This window comes from Pecten maximus, chromosome 5, assembly GCF_902652985.1.
Source record: "Pecten maximus chromosome 5, xPecMax1.1, whole genome shotgun sequence".
NCBI classification, from domain to species: domain Eukaryota; kingdom Metazoa; phylum Mollusca; class Bivalvia; order Pectinida; family Pectinidae; genus Pecten; species Pecten maximus.
The window spans coordinates 43,730,384-43,747,298 of record NC_047019.1 but is presented as its reverse complement, the minus strand read 5'-3'; the positions used below and the strand labels follow the sequence as shown (position 1 = coordinate 43,747,298).

The following is a 16,915-nucleotide window of genomic DNA, read 5'->3' as shown; positions in this document are numbered from 1 at the left end:
GTTTTCTGATTGGTCTCAAAATGCAATATGCATAACTAAGCACCAAGGGGAACCTACCTATGAAATTGGAGAAAGATCCCTTCAGTACTTTCTCAGAAATAGCGATAACAAACTTCAATGGTCAAAATCCAAGATGGCTGCCTGTCGGCCATGTTGTTTTCCGATCAGTCCCAAAATGCTATATGCATTACTAGGCACCAAGGGGAACCTACTTATGAAATTTGAGAAAGATCCCTTCAGTACTTTCTCAGAAATAGTGATAACAAACTTCAATTGTCAAATCCAAGATGGCTGCCTGACGGCCATCTTGTTTTCCGATCGGTCCCAAAATGCTATATGCATAACAACGCACCAAGAGGAACCTACATATGAAATTTGAGAAAGATTCCTTTAGTACTTTCTCAGAAATAGCGATAACAAACTTCAATGGTCAAAATCCAAGATGGCTGCCTGTCGGCCATGTTGTTTTCCGATCAATCCCAAAATGCAATATGCATAACTACGCACCAAGGGGAACCTACATATGAAATTTGAGAAAGATCCCTTCAGTACTTTCTCAGAAATAGCGATAACAAACTTCAATGGTCAAAATCCAAGATGGCTGCCTGTCGGCCATGTTGTTTTCCGATCTGTCCCAAAATGCAATATGCATAATTAGGCACCAAGGGGAACCTACATATGAAATTTGAGAAAGATCCCTTCGGCACTTTCTCAGAAATAGCGATAACAAACTTCAATGGTCAAAATCCAAGATGGCTGCCTGTCGGCCATGTTGTTTTCCGATCGGTCCCAAAATGCAATATGCATAACTAGGCACCAAGGGGAACCTACATATGAAATTTGAGAAAGATCCCTTTGGTACTTTCTCAGAAATAGCGATAACAAACTTCAATGGTCAAAATCCAAGATGGCTGCCTGTCGGCCATGTTGTTTTCCGATCGGTCCCAAAATGCAATATGCATAACTACACACCAAGGGGAACCTACATATGAAATTTGAGAAAGATCCCTTCAGTACTTTCTCAGAAATAGCGATAACAAACTTCAATGGTCAAAATCCAAGATGGCTGCCTGTCGGCCATGTTGTTTTCCGATCTGTCCCAAAATGGAATATGCATAACTAGGCACCAAGGGGAACCTACATATGAAATTTGAGAAAGATCCCTTCAGTACTTTCTGAGGATTAGCGATAACAAGAATTGTTTACGGACGGACGGACGGACGGACGGAGGGAGGGACGGACGGACGGACGGACGACGGACCACGGACGCAGGGCGATTTGAATAGCCCACCATCTGATGATGGTGGGCTAAAAATCTGAATGAGAAAGAAATTAATTCTTGTGCAATAAAAATGTTTCTGCTATGTATGAAATTTGGTATATTGGTTTAACTTATCAGTTTTAAACCAACAGGAATAAGAGGTACGTTTCCTTACTTATGAATAATAAATCCTATGTACGCTTTCTTACTTATGAATAATAAATCTTTCCAAATGAGTTCTAGTCTTAGAAACCAGTTCTTAAAAACATATATTTCATTTTTGGCAAATTGGGGGTGGTAAGTTAAACTTCGAAAAGTAAAATAATGTGTGTTACTGGGTATTTTGTAAATGTTATCTTATCGGCGGTGTTGTCGTCAACATTCACTTTTGAAGTTTTGCGTTTAGATCCATTGCTCAAAAAGCATAAGTCCAACTTTGCAAACTTGGTATATATTTAATTCACTTAAGCATTGATGTCATTTTTTTTTAGTTTCATCGGGGTATGAAACAAATTTTGTTTGCAAACTGTATGAATCCGCTTTCTTACAGAAGTTTGCAAACAAAATTTGTTTCATACCCCGATGAAACTAAAAAATAATTGACATCAACGCTTATAATTAATTTTTGAAAATGATTTTCTAATTTAAAACATGTTTTATGTACAATTTTACTGGTTTTAAATGGGATTCTTTTTCTCAAATCAATATGCAACGTCAATTGTCGTATTGTGATGTCACATTTTTCGCGCCATTCTCTGAATTTCTTTCATAGAAGAATGAAAAGAATTTTTCGACCCATCAGATTTGAGTATTTACCATGAAAACAAAGAAAAATTAATTATATAGTGGACATCTCAAAAAAGCCATCACTTATAAAATATCACCCAGTATCTACACGTCTGTACAAGATGCTTCCATGCCATCAAATGGAGGTTTCTTGGTTGTTTTTAGAAAAAATATTGAATGTTTGTGAATTTTGGAGTTTGCTAAAAACTTACTATATACTGACAGAAGTGGGACAGGCAAGACATATATTCATGTGTAATTCTTGTTTTGTAGTTTGTATGGCTTTGAATGTTTTTATCATGCAAGGGGATAGAATGATTTGTATGTTTCCAGTTAGAGATGAGTGTAGTGAGACCATTTGTTTGTGCCACTATCAGATATGGATTTCTAGTTGATAATACATTAATAAATTACAGTAGGTATATTATGTGACCAGCCACTAGACTGTGATAATATGATATTTATTTTATGCAATAAATATTATTCATTAGAACAGTTTTTGTCATCATTCAACTGAGTTTTAGTTGACACTTGTCTTTTGGGAGTGTGAACTTGTACAATGGTGAGGCATCTGTTAATTGTCTGTCTTTTTTTTTTGTTAATTAAAAGAACTTTTTCTGTGAGAAAGTATATCTTTTAGAATGTCATTCAATTGGATCATCAATTCATGTAGGTGGAATATGTCTCAGAAAACCATGTAGGTACAAAGAGAGTAGTGCAATTGTTATTTGATAGTGTAATGATTTTATTGTAAAACAAAATGCAGAATTATAATTTATAATCAAGCAAGTGTCATGCTATATGACTAGTTTTATGCTTGGGTGAAGGGCTGTCATATTTTTCTAGATGATTTCTGCTTTTTGAAGGTCACAAGAAATTGTTCAATCTAACAAGCTTCTCAATAACCAAGAGGCCTAGAATTGTATTTGGTCTATAGCATGCTGGGATGTTAAGCTGTCTAATTATATTCAAATGAATAAACTCAACTCCCATTTGTGGTCATTGTGTCAAACTGTAAATATTTGGAAATAATTTCATCTGAATAAACAAGCGACATTGCATGCTGAAAGGAATGAATGACCTACTGTCTAATGTTGGCATTAAAGATGTCAAATTGGTTAAAGTCAACTTTTTCTGGATATCCAATAATTAGTTTGTAGCATACTTGAATGAGGACCTCAAGGTTTTAGAAGTAAAATGTGTAAAACATTTTCCAAATGTTCATGAGGTACAGGATCATGTATGGGCAGGCTGTGATGAACTAGTTTGTTAAACTGAATGTTTTACCCACATAAAGAGGTACATTGTATGTACATCGATTTACTTAAAATCATTTGCTACACACAAGAAATTTAAAAATCTGGTTCTCTTTAATGTTCAACACATGAAGGTCATGTATCTGATACAATCATGACACAATATAATTCATATTTAACATACAATGTACTCAACTTACCAATTATCCATTACATATTGTCCTTAAAATAAGTTTGCTTTTCATACAACATCTTTTCTATTAGGAATCGAGACAGATTTAAGTGAGACAAATGGCTCTTTTTATCAGAATGAAAAACTTGACTGTTTAAATAATGAGGAACCCCATACAATATTGCCATCTCATAATCTATAGAATTATATATCTACCATAGTTTTAATAGACTTTTTAATAATAACAAAATACTGACAAACTCAAGAGGCCATGTATCGCTCACATGGATATGGCAGTGGATATGGGAAAACACTACATTCTACAGAAGAAGGATTTTGAAGAATTTGCTTTATTTTTCATATTTGGCCCCACCTCTCAGACTTCTGTGGGGTCAAGACCCAATGTTTATACAAAATCGGTTTTCCTTCAAACAAGGATGCTTCAGATCAAATCTGGACCAAATCCTTTCATTCATACAGAAGAAGAAGGATTTTAACCTTCCCTGTTTGACCCTGCCCCTCAGGCTCAAGCCCACTGTTTACACCAATTTGTTTCTTATTCACCCAAGAATGCTTCAGACCGAATCTTTTCATTCCTGCAGAAGAATCTTAAATCAATTGCTATGTTTCCCTATTGGGCCCTGGGACCCAGACACACTGTTGATACAAAATTTGTTCCCCTTCAACCAAGGAACTATCGGATCAAATATGGACTGAATCCCCTTCAACCAAGGAAGCATCAGATCAAATATGGAGTGAATTCCCTTTAATCAAGGAAGCATTAGATCAAATATGGACCAAATCCTTTAATTCCTATAGAAGGAGGATTTCAACCAATTTGGTGCATATTTCATCTGTTTAGCCCTGCCTCCCGGGGCCCATCCTTATACAAAACTGCTTTAATTCATATAGAAGGAGGATTTCAACCAATTTGGTGCATATTTCATCTGTTTAGCCCTGCCTCTCGGGGCCCATCCTTATACAAAACTGTTTCTTTTTCACCAAGGATGCTCCACACCAAGTTTGGTTGAAATGTGCTCAGTAGTTCATTACTAGTAGTGTAAAGTTGGCAGACGACAGACATGCTCCATGACGACATAAGTTCACCGGTGTTTCCGACCAGATGAGCTAATAACAGAAAGATTAGAATTAGGGTATCATGAATATAGCAGTGGGTTAATGCAGTATATTGTGGGTCTCATAACAAAAGTCAGTCAACAATTGTTCAGAAATCCTTGGCAGGTAAAATTAAAATTAATTTCTTTAATAGGATACTTTTCAACAAGTAAAATTGATGTAGTATAGATACAATGGACAATATTGGACCCAAATTGTAGAATGAAAGTAATCCCCAATCCTTTCGAGTATAGTGTATATAATTCGGTAAAAATTAAATGCCACTGTGTAACAAACTCTTTCAATATCTGAAATACATATTAAAACATGTACATGTATACAGTACCCGTTTATCAATTTAAAAAAATATTGGATGAAAGAATGAAATGATTTTTTAGATAATTTTGTGATGATAAATTTGAAGCCAAACAGAAAATTAATTATCTATTCTGCTTATAAAGAAATAATGGTGGATGGTGCTTTTGACATGGATGAGAATAATCCCTCGAATTATGAGAATATGTTTAATTTTACATTTATGTTCAAATTCTACAACTCATGAAAATAATCCCTCGAATTATGAGAATATGTTTAATTTTACATTTATGTTCAAATTCTACAACTCATGAAAAAGTACAGAATACAATTTACAATGTTTCTGTTCCTACAGCTGATCAATATAATGATACCTGACCTCATCATTTATCTTATGAAACATTAAATATTTAGTTTTTTGCAATGTTAAAAAAAATGTTCTTCGATCACGTATGATTGAGTAATGATTAATGCTGTGAAATTCGATTGTTATATGGTAAGTCTTTAGAGCCAAAATAATTTGAATTAAAGATTATTTATTGTAACAAAATACAATTGAAACTCTTCACCAGCATATGTTAAATAGAGATAAATAAATTATCTAAATATTTTCCCCAAAACTGTAAAACTATACTTAGTCTAGTAAGAATAAACATGTGCATGCTGTAAAATGAATAATGAAAACAGCCAAATCTGCCAGGTTGGCCTCTGATGTAATTTCCATTCTATCAATGAAGTGCCCACATACATCTTGCCAGTTGTTCAGGTGCCCAATATAAATAAAGCAGACCTTTTGTCATCTTATTTACCAATTTGAAGTATAATAGAAAAAATTAAAAAAATTGTTGTCTCATACCGGCTGCCACAATTTTTCACAGATTTACAAAATCTTATGAACCAAATATGTAAAATATTCCTGACACATGTAAGCATACAGCACCATTTATAGACAAACATAACATGTAATTGATACAGTTAGTTACCCTATAGTCCTGATGAATTAGCATGAATGACTCACAATAATTTGGTGGAATGCAGTATCAAATATTTGAGATAGAAACTGATTGGTGTTTTAGGCTCACCACATAAACAGTCAAACATTATTATTTCCTATTAATATCCTACTCTATAACATTACAACTACACTTCTACAGGGGTCAAACTGGCACAGCTTCAAATTGAATCGTTGGGTGTTCTATATCTGCCTTGCTCTGTATCAGTCTGAGTTCCATCTGTTCTGGGGTTGGTTTGTTTCCTTTACCAGCCAAACCTACAAACAGCAAACATTCCTTATCAAACTACTTCGTCCACTAATGAGTCTCCAACATTCTGTCATACAGGTGATTAGCCAGGGCCAATATGTTCATACCATCAAACTGCTAATACTAATAATTCTAGTTTTCTAAATCACCCAAGTGTAATGACCAATTTTAACTTCCTTTATAGGGCTCTGCCCCTCTACTTCAAGGGGTGGGGTAGGGGACCAAATCCTTTAATTCCTTTTGGGGAAGACAGATTTAACCAATTTGCTATAAATCTTTCTTCTACTGGGCCCATGCAGTCCTTCAGGTCCTTAGGGTACAGACCCATCTTTTATGCAGAATTTGTTCCCCTTCACCCATTAGGATGCCGCAAACCAAATCCTTTAAAAAAGGGATTTTAAAGAATTTGCCATTATTTTTCCCCTATTGGCCCAAACATCTCGGGCCCCGGGTAGTGGGGGGCAGATGCATTGTTTATACAATTGGTTCAGGAATGCATACTTCACGCCAAATTTAGTCAATTTACTTTTGAGACATTCTTCGGGTTGGTAAGTGTAGCTATATAAAAGCTTCATATATAAAGTTCCGGTAATCTAACACAGTTAAGAAAGTTATTGTTAGTGATGTTTCGATAACAGTTCTGTCATCTTCCTCAGACCGGAATGTCCAGTATAGCGTGCTGGTATGTTCTAAATAGGGATGAGGGGGCCCATGACCAGTATAGCGTGCAGTTATGTTCTAAATAGATGAGGGGGCCCATTGACTTTCGCACATCTATGACCAGGGTATTAAACAAAGCATAGCTGTATGGATAGTATCATCTACAGTCAACTCGTCTGCTCACTAGAACAGATGCCACTATGCTTAAACACTATCATTAAAAGCTTTGCTTAGCTGTCAACAAAATCACAATCTCGTACACAATTATTGTCAACGTCTTGTTCACACTATCAACCTTAGTGTACACATGCAAGTCTGAGAAAGATAAAGTTATTATTGAATTGTCACTCGCAATAACTTTATAGGTTCTGTTGGATAACCTTTTATATACCTTAAAGGTCTCATCTCTATTTCTCCGATTTGGCACTGCCCCTCCTGCCCCAGGGTGGCCAGAGTCACCCTTTATGCAAAATTTGTTCCCATTTCCATATGGAAGCATCTGACCAAATTTAGTCAAAATCCATTCAGTTCTTTATGACTAGTAGCGTTTAAAGGACAAGAGGCCCAGAGGGCCTGTATTGCTCACCAGGATATTTCACCAAATATATATGACAAAGAATTTTATTTGAGTTATACAATAACCACTTTCTCAGTTAAGGATCTAATTGTACAATTTTAAATACCCAGCCCATAGTCATATTACCCAATTAAAATCCCATTTTGGTCCCATCCCCTAGTCCCCGGGGGTCAGCCCCACCATTTGTACAATTTTTAATCCCCACCCAAAAGTGATGCTACCAGGCAAGTATTAGTGATATCCATTGCTCGGTTTCAGAGAAGAAGTTGTGTATATATATTTAGCTAAATTGACCCATTGTGGCCTCGTCCGTCCAAGGTCCAAGGGGGGTCAGCCCTACCATTTGTACAATTTTGAATCTCCAGTCCATAGTGATACTACAAGGCAAATATGAGCGACATCCATTGCTCAGTTTCAGAGAAGAAGATGTGTACAGTTTGTATATCCATATAGCCAAATTGACCCCTTTTGACCCCGCCCCTCAGGTCCCAGGGGTCAGCCCCACCATTTGTACAATTTTGAGTCCACACCCCACATACTTCTGACTAAATTGTTCAAATATCCTAATCAGCGGTTATGAAGAAGAAGTCAATTGTTGACGGACAGACGATGGATGGCACGGTATGGTGTAAGCTCACCTTGGTATTTCAGACCAGGTGATCTAACAAGTTATACACTGGAAGGACAACAGATCAGTCGAGCTTAAGACCGTATACATTAATTTTGTAGAAATACTTTACTATTTCTAACTGAGTACACCATTCAGTTCCCACTTGTGCATTAGGATCAGACTATTTATGTACACATGATGTAACAACAGTGTTATACTCACGGAGTGCGTGGCAAACGGTCCTCTGTATAACTGCTTGGACAATTGACACTGTCTTTTCTAATGCCACCTGTAACATAACTCAAGTTAAGCTAAAATAGCAATATTGGTTTTAAGTTATTGGACATTAATTAGCTCAATTGCACATTACCATACAAACCCATGTTATTTGTGCAGGTTTCATTTGTACAGAAATAATATTTTTAAATGGGGCAGCACAAATTACACAGGTAGAGATGTTTACCTTTTTTTACAAAAAAAAAAAAAAAAAAAGAAACATCAATTCTTAATGTACACAATCTTGGAAAAAGACGGAAATTCCGGCTGATAGCTTGAAAGATTGATAAACATGTATTCAGCAATTTATCTTGTATGAACTTCAAATGCATTTTTCCACTAATTTAAAGAATTAATTGGTACCTTTAAATATTACTATTCTATCAAGGGTAGATTTTACGACGGATGTTTTACATTTATATATTAATTACCTAATATACATTAATAGTTTTTCTTTTGCTTACCTTGAGATTTTTGTCCTTCTGTATCCAGGCCAGGAGACAAGCGGCAAACAAATCCCCTGTGCCTACAAACACCTGAGGGATGTAGGGCATGTTGATCCGGTAGTGTTCCTTACAGCCGTCTGTATACAAAAGTGAAGTTGATGTCGCATTGATATGTTGACAGGTACAATATACTATTGTCTATAACAAGTCGGAGTATAAAGAAATATACACACTACAGGTTCATATCAAACAGCCGTATAGATTAGAATCCAGGGGTTAATATGTTATGTGTAACAGAACTGGACTGAGCTGAATACCAGTGACAAGGTTACTCAGATGACAGCAACAAAATACCCACAGAAGACGGTATATGGTCTTGTGGATATGTTCTCGGTTAAAGACTTGGTTAGAGGAAGGGAGAATGAGTGGAACTGGCCACAGGGCTGAATGTAGGTGGCCAGGCAGCTCAAATGGTTAGAGTGTTGTCTAGACTTCAGAGTTTAGAGTCCCAGTCCAGTTTCATTTTTCCTTTTCTTTTAAACTTGACTGATCATAAAGAGAGTGACAGGTAGAAGAGGTAGACAAAAAGATGAAATATAATTATTGTAACTCCAGCTAATTATCTAATCTTCTCCCCTGAAATTAACAACAGTCAAACCAACACCCATTGGTGAAACAGAGTCACATGACCTCATCCTTACTCGTTATGGAGCTGGCTAGCCCCACGATGTTGCCCTCTGGCCCCAGATCACTACTACTTATGACCACTGTCTTTGGTCCCATGTCATGGAGAATCTGCATGGCTTTCCATGCATCAGCTTCTGTCTCTATCTTCACTTCTGTCAGCATCCTGTAACATCCAAACATGTTAATAATAATTTAATATAGAAAACAGTCATCATTGGTGATAGTTCTCAGCCATCAATAGTAATGCATCATACAAGAAACCTATCCAATACTTTCAATCACAGTTGATGTTTTGGCCCCCTGGGTTACTTGTTTTACACAATATAACAGTATCATCACTATGTACATCTATTTACCCCGGTATAAGTGGTAAAATGGTGTGCTATCAATACTCTGTATTAGCATTGGCCTGTTGCTGGTTTTGTCTTCCATCCATACATTTAGACAAACATTGGCCTGTTCCCGGTTTTGTCTTCCATCCATACATTGAGACAAACATTGATCTGTTCCCGGTTTTGTCTTCCATCCATACATTTATACAAACATTGATCTGTTCCCGGTTTTGTCTTCCATCCATACATTGAGACAAACATTGATCTGTTCCCGGTTTTGTCTTCCATCCATACATTTATACAAACATTGATCTGTTCCCAGTTTTGTCTTCCATCCATACATTTAGACAAACATTGATCTGTTCCCGGTTTTGTCTTCCATCCATACATTTAGACAAACATTGATCTGTTCCCGGTTTTGTCTTCCATCCATACATTTAGACAAACATTGGCCTGTTGCTGGTTTTGTCTTCCATCCATACATTTAGACAAACATTGATCTGTTCCTGGTCTTGTCTTCCATCCATACATTTAGACAAACATTGATCTGTTCCCGGTTTTGTCTTCCATCCATACATTTATACAAACATTGATCTGTTCCCGGTTTTGTCTTCCATCCATACATTTATACAAACATTGATCTGTTCCTGGTTTTGTCTTCCATCCATACATTTAGACAAACATTGATCTGTTCCCGGTTTTGTCTTCCATCCATACATTTATACAAACATTGGCCTGTTGCTGGTTTTGTCTTCCATCCATACATTTAGACAAACATTGATTTGTTGCTGGTTTTGTCTTCCATCCATACATTTAGACAAACATTGATCTGTTCCCGGTTTTGTCTTCCATCCATACATTTAGACAAACATTGATCTGTTCCCGGTTTTGTCTTCCATCCATACATTTATACAAACATTGGCCTGTTCCCGGTTTTGTCTTCCATCCATACATTGAGACAAACATTGGCCTGTTGCTGGTTTTGTCTTCCATCCATACATTTAGACAAACATTGATCTGTTCCCGGTTTTGTCTTCCATCCATACATTGAGACAAACATTGATCTGTTCCCGGTTTTGTCTTCCATCCATACATTTAGACAAACATTGATTTGTTCCCGGTTTTGTCTTCCATCCATACATTGAGACAAACATTGATCTGTTCCCGGTTTTGTCTTCCATCCATACATTTAGACAAACACTGATTTGTTCCCGGTTTTGTCTTCCATCCATACATTTAGGCAATCATTGATCTGTTCCCGGTTTTGTCTTCCATCCATACATTTAGGCAATCATTGATCTGTTCCCGGTTTTGTCTTCCATCCATACATTTAGGCAATCATTGATCTGTTCCCGGTTTTGTCTTCCATCCATACATTTAGGCAATCATTGATCTGTTCCCGGTTTTGTCTTCCATCCATACATTTATACAAACATTGATCTGTTCCCGGTTTTGTCTTCCATCCATACATTTAGACAAACATTGATCTGTTCCTGGTTTTGACTTCCATCCATACATTTAGGCAATCATTGATTTGTTCCCGGTTTTGTCTTCCATCCATACATTTATACAAACATTGATCTGTTCCCGGTTTTGTCTTCCATCCATACATTTAGACAAACATTGATCTGTTCCTGGTTTTGTCTTCCATCCATACATTTAGACAAACATTGATCTGTTCATTTAGACAAACATTGATCTGTTCCCGGTTTTGTCTTCCATCCATACATTTAGACAAACATTGATCTGTTCCCGGTTTTGTCTTCCATCCATACATTTAGGCAATCATTGATCTGTTCGCGGTTTTGTCTTCCATCCATACATTTAGACAAACATTGATCTGTTCCTGGTTTTGTCTTCCATCCATACATTTAGACAAACATTGATTTGTTCCTGGTTTTGACTTCCATCCATACATTGAGACAAACATTGATCTGTTCCCGGTTTTGACTTCCATCCATACATTTAGACAAACATTGATCTGTTCCTGGTTTTGTCTTCCATCCATACATTTAGACAAACATTGATCTGTTCCCGGTTTTGTCTTCCATCCATACATTTAGGCAAACATTGATCTGTTCCCGGTTTTGACTTCCATCCATACATTTAGGCAATCATTGATCTGTTCCCGGTTTTGTCTTCCATCCATACATTTAGACAAACATTGATCTGTTCCCGGTTTTGTCTTCCATCCATACATTTATACAAACATTGATCTGTTCCCGGTTTTGTCTTCCATCCATACATTTAGACAAACATTGATCTGTTCCTGGTTTTGTCTTCCATCCATACATTTATACAAACATTGATCTGTTCCTGGTTTTGTCTTCCATCCATACATTGAGACAAACATTGATCTGTTCCCGGTTTTGTCTTCCATCCATACATTTATACAAACATTGATCTGTTCCCGGTTTTGTCTTCCATCCAAACATTTATACAAACATTGATCTGTTCCCGGTTTTGTCTTCCATCCATACATTTATACAAACATTGATCTGTTCCCGGTTTTGTCTTCCATCCATACATTTATACAAACATTGATCTGTTCCCGGTTTTGTCTTCCATCCATACATTTATACAAACATTGATCTGTTCCTGGTTTTGTCTTCCATCCATACATTGAGACAAACATTGATCTGTTCCCGGTTTTGTCTTCCATCCATACATTTATACAAACATTGATCTGTTCCCGGTTTTGTCTTCCATCCATACATTTAGACAAACATTGATCTGTTCCTGGTTTTGTCTTCCATCCATACATTTATACAAACATTGATCTGTTCCTGGTTTTGTCTTCCATCCATACATTGAGACAAACATTGATCTGTTCCCGGTTTTGTCTTCCATCCATACATTTATACAAACATTGATCTGTTCCCGGTTTTGTCTTCCATCCAAACATTTATACAAACATTGATCTGTTCCCGGTTTTGTCTTCCATCCATACATTTATACAAACATTGATCTGTTCCCGGTTTTGTCTTCCATCCATACATTTATACAAACATTGATCTGTTCCCGGTTTTGTCTTCCATCCATACATTTATACAAACATTGATCTGTTCCTGGTTTTGTCTTCCATCCATACATTGAGACAAACATTGATCTGTTCCCGGTTTTGTCTTCCATCCATACATTTATACAAACATTGATCTGTTCCCGGTTTTGTCTTCCATCCATACATTTAGACAAACATTGATCTGTTCCTGGTTTTGTCTTCCATCCATACATTTATACAAACATTGATCTGTTCCTGGTTTTGACTTCCATCCATACATTGAGACAAACATTGATCTGTTCCCGGTTTTGTCTTCCATCCATACATTTATACAAACATTGATCTGTTCCCGGTTTTGTCTTCCATCCATACATTGAGACAAACATTGATCTGTTCCCGGTTTTGACTTCCATCCATACATTTAGACAAACATTGATCTGTTCCCGGTTTTGTCTTCCATCCATACATTTATACAAACATTGATCTGTTCCCGGTTTTGTCTTCCATCCATACATTGAGACAAACATTGATCTGTTCCCGGTTTTGTCTTCCATCCATACATTTAGACAAACATTGATCTGTTCCCGGTTTTGTCTTCCATCCATACATTTAGACAAACATTGATTTGTTCCCGGTTTTGTCTTCCATCCATACATTTAGACAAACATTGATCTGTTCCCGGTTTTGTCTTCCATCCATACATTTATACAAACATTGATCTGTTCCTGGTTTTGTCTTCCATCCATACATTTAGACAAACATTTATCTGTTCCCGGTTTTGTCTTCCATCCATACATTTATACAAACATTGATCTGTTCCCGGTTTTGTCTTCCATCCATACATTGAGACAAACATTGATCTGTTCCCGGTTTTGTCTTCCATCCATACATTTAGACAAACATTGGCCTGTTGCTGGTTTTGTCTTCCATCCATACATTTAGACAAACATTGATCTGTTCCCGGTTTTGTCTTCCATCCATACATTGAGACAAACATTGATCTGTTCCCGGTTTTGTCTTCCATCCATACATTTAGACAAACATTGGCCTGTTGCTGGTTTTGACTTCCATCCATACATTGAGACAAACATTGATCTGTTCCTGGTTTTGTCTTCCATCCATACATTTAGACAAATATGTACAGCCTATATATATAGTGACTGATAATTCATTAAAGAATTGGTAAGCAATCTATCTCATACATTAATACAAGAAAGTGATTTATTGTATCATTATATTTCCCCTTAAAAATGATAAGCCAATTGTAGAGGTTTTAAAATTTCTGTATCAGATTATAGTTAGTGATTTAGTGTTCAAAATAGTTAATTTTCAATTAACTTTATTTGTTCTATGTGTACTTTAATTTAGCACTTACTCAGCTTCAAACTGGTTTGGTGTGACGATGTCTGCGAGGGGTACAATTACTTCTCGGTACACTTCCAGTAGTTCTTTTGGCACATACTGAAACAGATATCTAAGGATTTATTATATACTTTTTATATTTCTTTACATTTCTTTCTGTTACAGCCAGATAAATTCAAATATTTATAGCATGATACTGTATATATTTAAATGGAATGAAAAAAAATATACTGAGTATCTAATTTAGAACTTTCTTACCAGATCTATACATTTCTCTCTAGCTTACTACAATTGTAAGATATATATGATAGATCTTATATAATTCATCAATTATGTTACAGTTCATGCTTTGATTCATTAACTGGATAGAATATCATAACTTGTTTTATATCATCAACTGATAGGGTGATCCTGGTGTTCCCGATTACTATAGAATTATTGGAGTGGGAAATGCTATAAAATACAAATCATAGCAAAACAGGAGTTATGTCAGGTTACTTAATTAGGTGTTTATGAGGTAGGGAGGAAGGGTGATACAGAATTACAGGTAGGGGAGGCTGGGTGATACAGAATTACAGGTAGGGGAGGCTGGGTGATACAGAATTACAGGTAGGGGAGGCTGGGTGATACAGAATTATAGGTAGGGAGGATGGGTGATACAGAATTATAGGGAGGGGAGATTGGGTGATACAGAATTATAGGTAGGGAGGCTGGGTGATACAGAATTATAGGGAGGGGAGACAGGGTGATACAGAATTATAGAGAGGGGAGACAGGGTGATACAGTATTATAGGTAGGGGAGGCAGGGTGATACAGAATTATAGGGAGGGGAGACAGGGTGATACAGAATTATAGGGAGGGGAGACAGGGTGATACAGAATTACAGGTAGGGGAGGCAGGGTGATACAGAATTATAGGTAGGGAGGCTGGGTGATACAGAATTATAGGGAGGGGAGACAGGGTGATACAGTATTATAGGGAGGGCAGGCTGGGTGATACAGAATTATAGGTAGGGAGGCTGGGTGATACAGAATTATAGGGAGGGAGGCTGGGTGATACAGAAGTATAGGGAGGGAGGCTGGGTGATACAGAATTATAGGGAGGGGAGACAGGGTGATACAGTATTATAGGGAGGGCAGGCTGGGTGATACAGAATTATAGGTAGGGAGGCTGGGTGATACAGAATTATAGGTAGGGGAGACAGGGTGATACAGAATTATAGGGAGAGAGGCTGGGTGATTCATAATTATAGGTAGGGGAGGCAGGGATGATACTGAATTATAGGGAGGGAGGCTGGGTGCTACAGAATTATAGGTAGGGGAGGCTGGGTGATACAGAATTATAGGGAGGGGAGGCTGGGTGATACAGAATTATAGGGAGAGAGGCTGGGTGATACAGAATTATAGGTAGGGGAGGCATGGTGATACAGAATTATAGGGAGGGGATGCTGGGTGATACAGAATTATAGGGAACGGAGGCTGGGTGCTACAGAATTATAGGTAGGGGAGGCTGGGTGATACAGAATTATAGGGAGGGGAGGCTGGGTGATACAGAATTATAGGTAGGGGAGGCTGGGTGATACAGAATTATAGGTAGGGGAGGCTGGGTGATACAGAATTATAGGGAGGGAGGCTGGGTGATACAGAATTATAGGAAGGGAGGCTGGGTGATACAGAATTATGGGGAGGGAGGCTGGGTGATACAAAATTATAGGGAGGGGAGGCTGGGTGATACAGAATTATAGGTAGGGAGGCTGGGTGATACAGAATTATAGGTAGGGAGGCTGGGTGATACAGAATTATAGGGAGGGAGGCTGGGTGATACAGAATTATAGGTAGGGAGGCTGGGTGATACAGAAGTATAGGGAGGGAGGCTGGGTGATACAGAATTATGGGGAGGGGAGGCAGGGTGATACAGTATTATAGGGAGGGCAGGCTGGGTGATACATAATTATAGGTAGGGGAGGCTGGGTGATACTGAATTATAGGGAGGGAGGCTGGGTGATACTGAATTATAGGTAGGGAGGCTGGGTGATACAGTATTATAGGTAGGGGAGGCTGGGTGATACAGAAGTATAGGGAGGGGAGGCTGGGTGATACAGAATTATAGGTAGAGAGGCAGAGTGATACAGAATTATAGGGAGGGAGGCAGGCTGATACAGAATTACAGGTAGAGGAGGCTGGGTGATACAGAATTATAGGGAGGGGATGCTGGGTGATACAGAATTATAGGGAGAGAGGCTGGGTGATACAGAATTATAGGTAGAGGAGGCTGGGTGATACAGAATTATAGGGAAGGAGGCTGGGTGATACAGAATTATAGGGAGGGAGGCTGGGTGATACAGAATTATAGGGAGAGAGGCAGAGTGACACAGAACTATTGGGAGAGAGGCAGAGTGACACAGAATTATGGGGAGGGGAGGCTGGGTGATACAGAATTATAGGTAGGGAGGCTGGGTGATACAGAATTATAGGGAGGGAGGCTGGGTGATACAGAATTATAGGGAGAGAGGCAGAGTGACACAGAATTATGGGGAGGGGAGGCTGGGTGATACAGAATTATAGGTAGGGAGGCTGGGTGATACAGAATTATAGGTAGGGAGGCTGGGTGATACTGAATTATAGGGAGGGAGGCTGGGTGATACAGAATTATAGGGAGGGAGGCTGGGTGATACAGAATTATAGGGAGGGAGGCTGGGTGATACAGAATTATAGGGAGGGAGGCTGGGTGATACAGAATTATAGGGAGAGAGGCAGAGTGACACAGAATTATGGGGAGGGGAGGCTGGGTGATACA

General features: G+C 37.9%; 1 protein-coding gene across 2 annotated transcripts in view; it reads right to left on the bottom strand.

Moving 5' to 3' along the window:
• Positions 1-3,398: 3,398 nt before the first annotated feature.
• The window catches only part of LOC117328121 (pyridoxal kinase-like), a 24,691-nt gene continuing 11,174 nt past the window's right edge, over positions 3,399-16,915 (bottom strand). For both annotated transcript variants that reach the window (XM_033885503.1, XM_033885504.1), the window contains 5 exons: positions 14,133-14,218; positions 9,439-9,587; positions 8,756-8,874; positions 8,238-8,304; positions 3,399-6,176 (listed from right to left, as the gene is read on the bottom strand). In XM_033885503.1, coding sequence (XP_033741394.1) covers positions 6,064-6,176; positions 8,238-8,304; positions 8,756-8,874; positions 9,439-9,587; positions 14,133-14,218 — 534 coding nt within the window. In that variant the 3' untranslated portion in view covers positions 3,399-6,063. The remainder of the gene's footprint in view (positions 6,177-8,237; positions 8,305-8,755; positions 8,875-9,438; positions 9,588-14,132; positions 14,219-16,915) is intronic.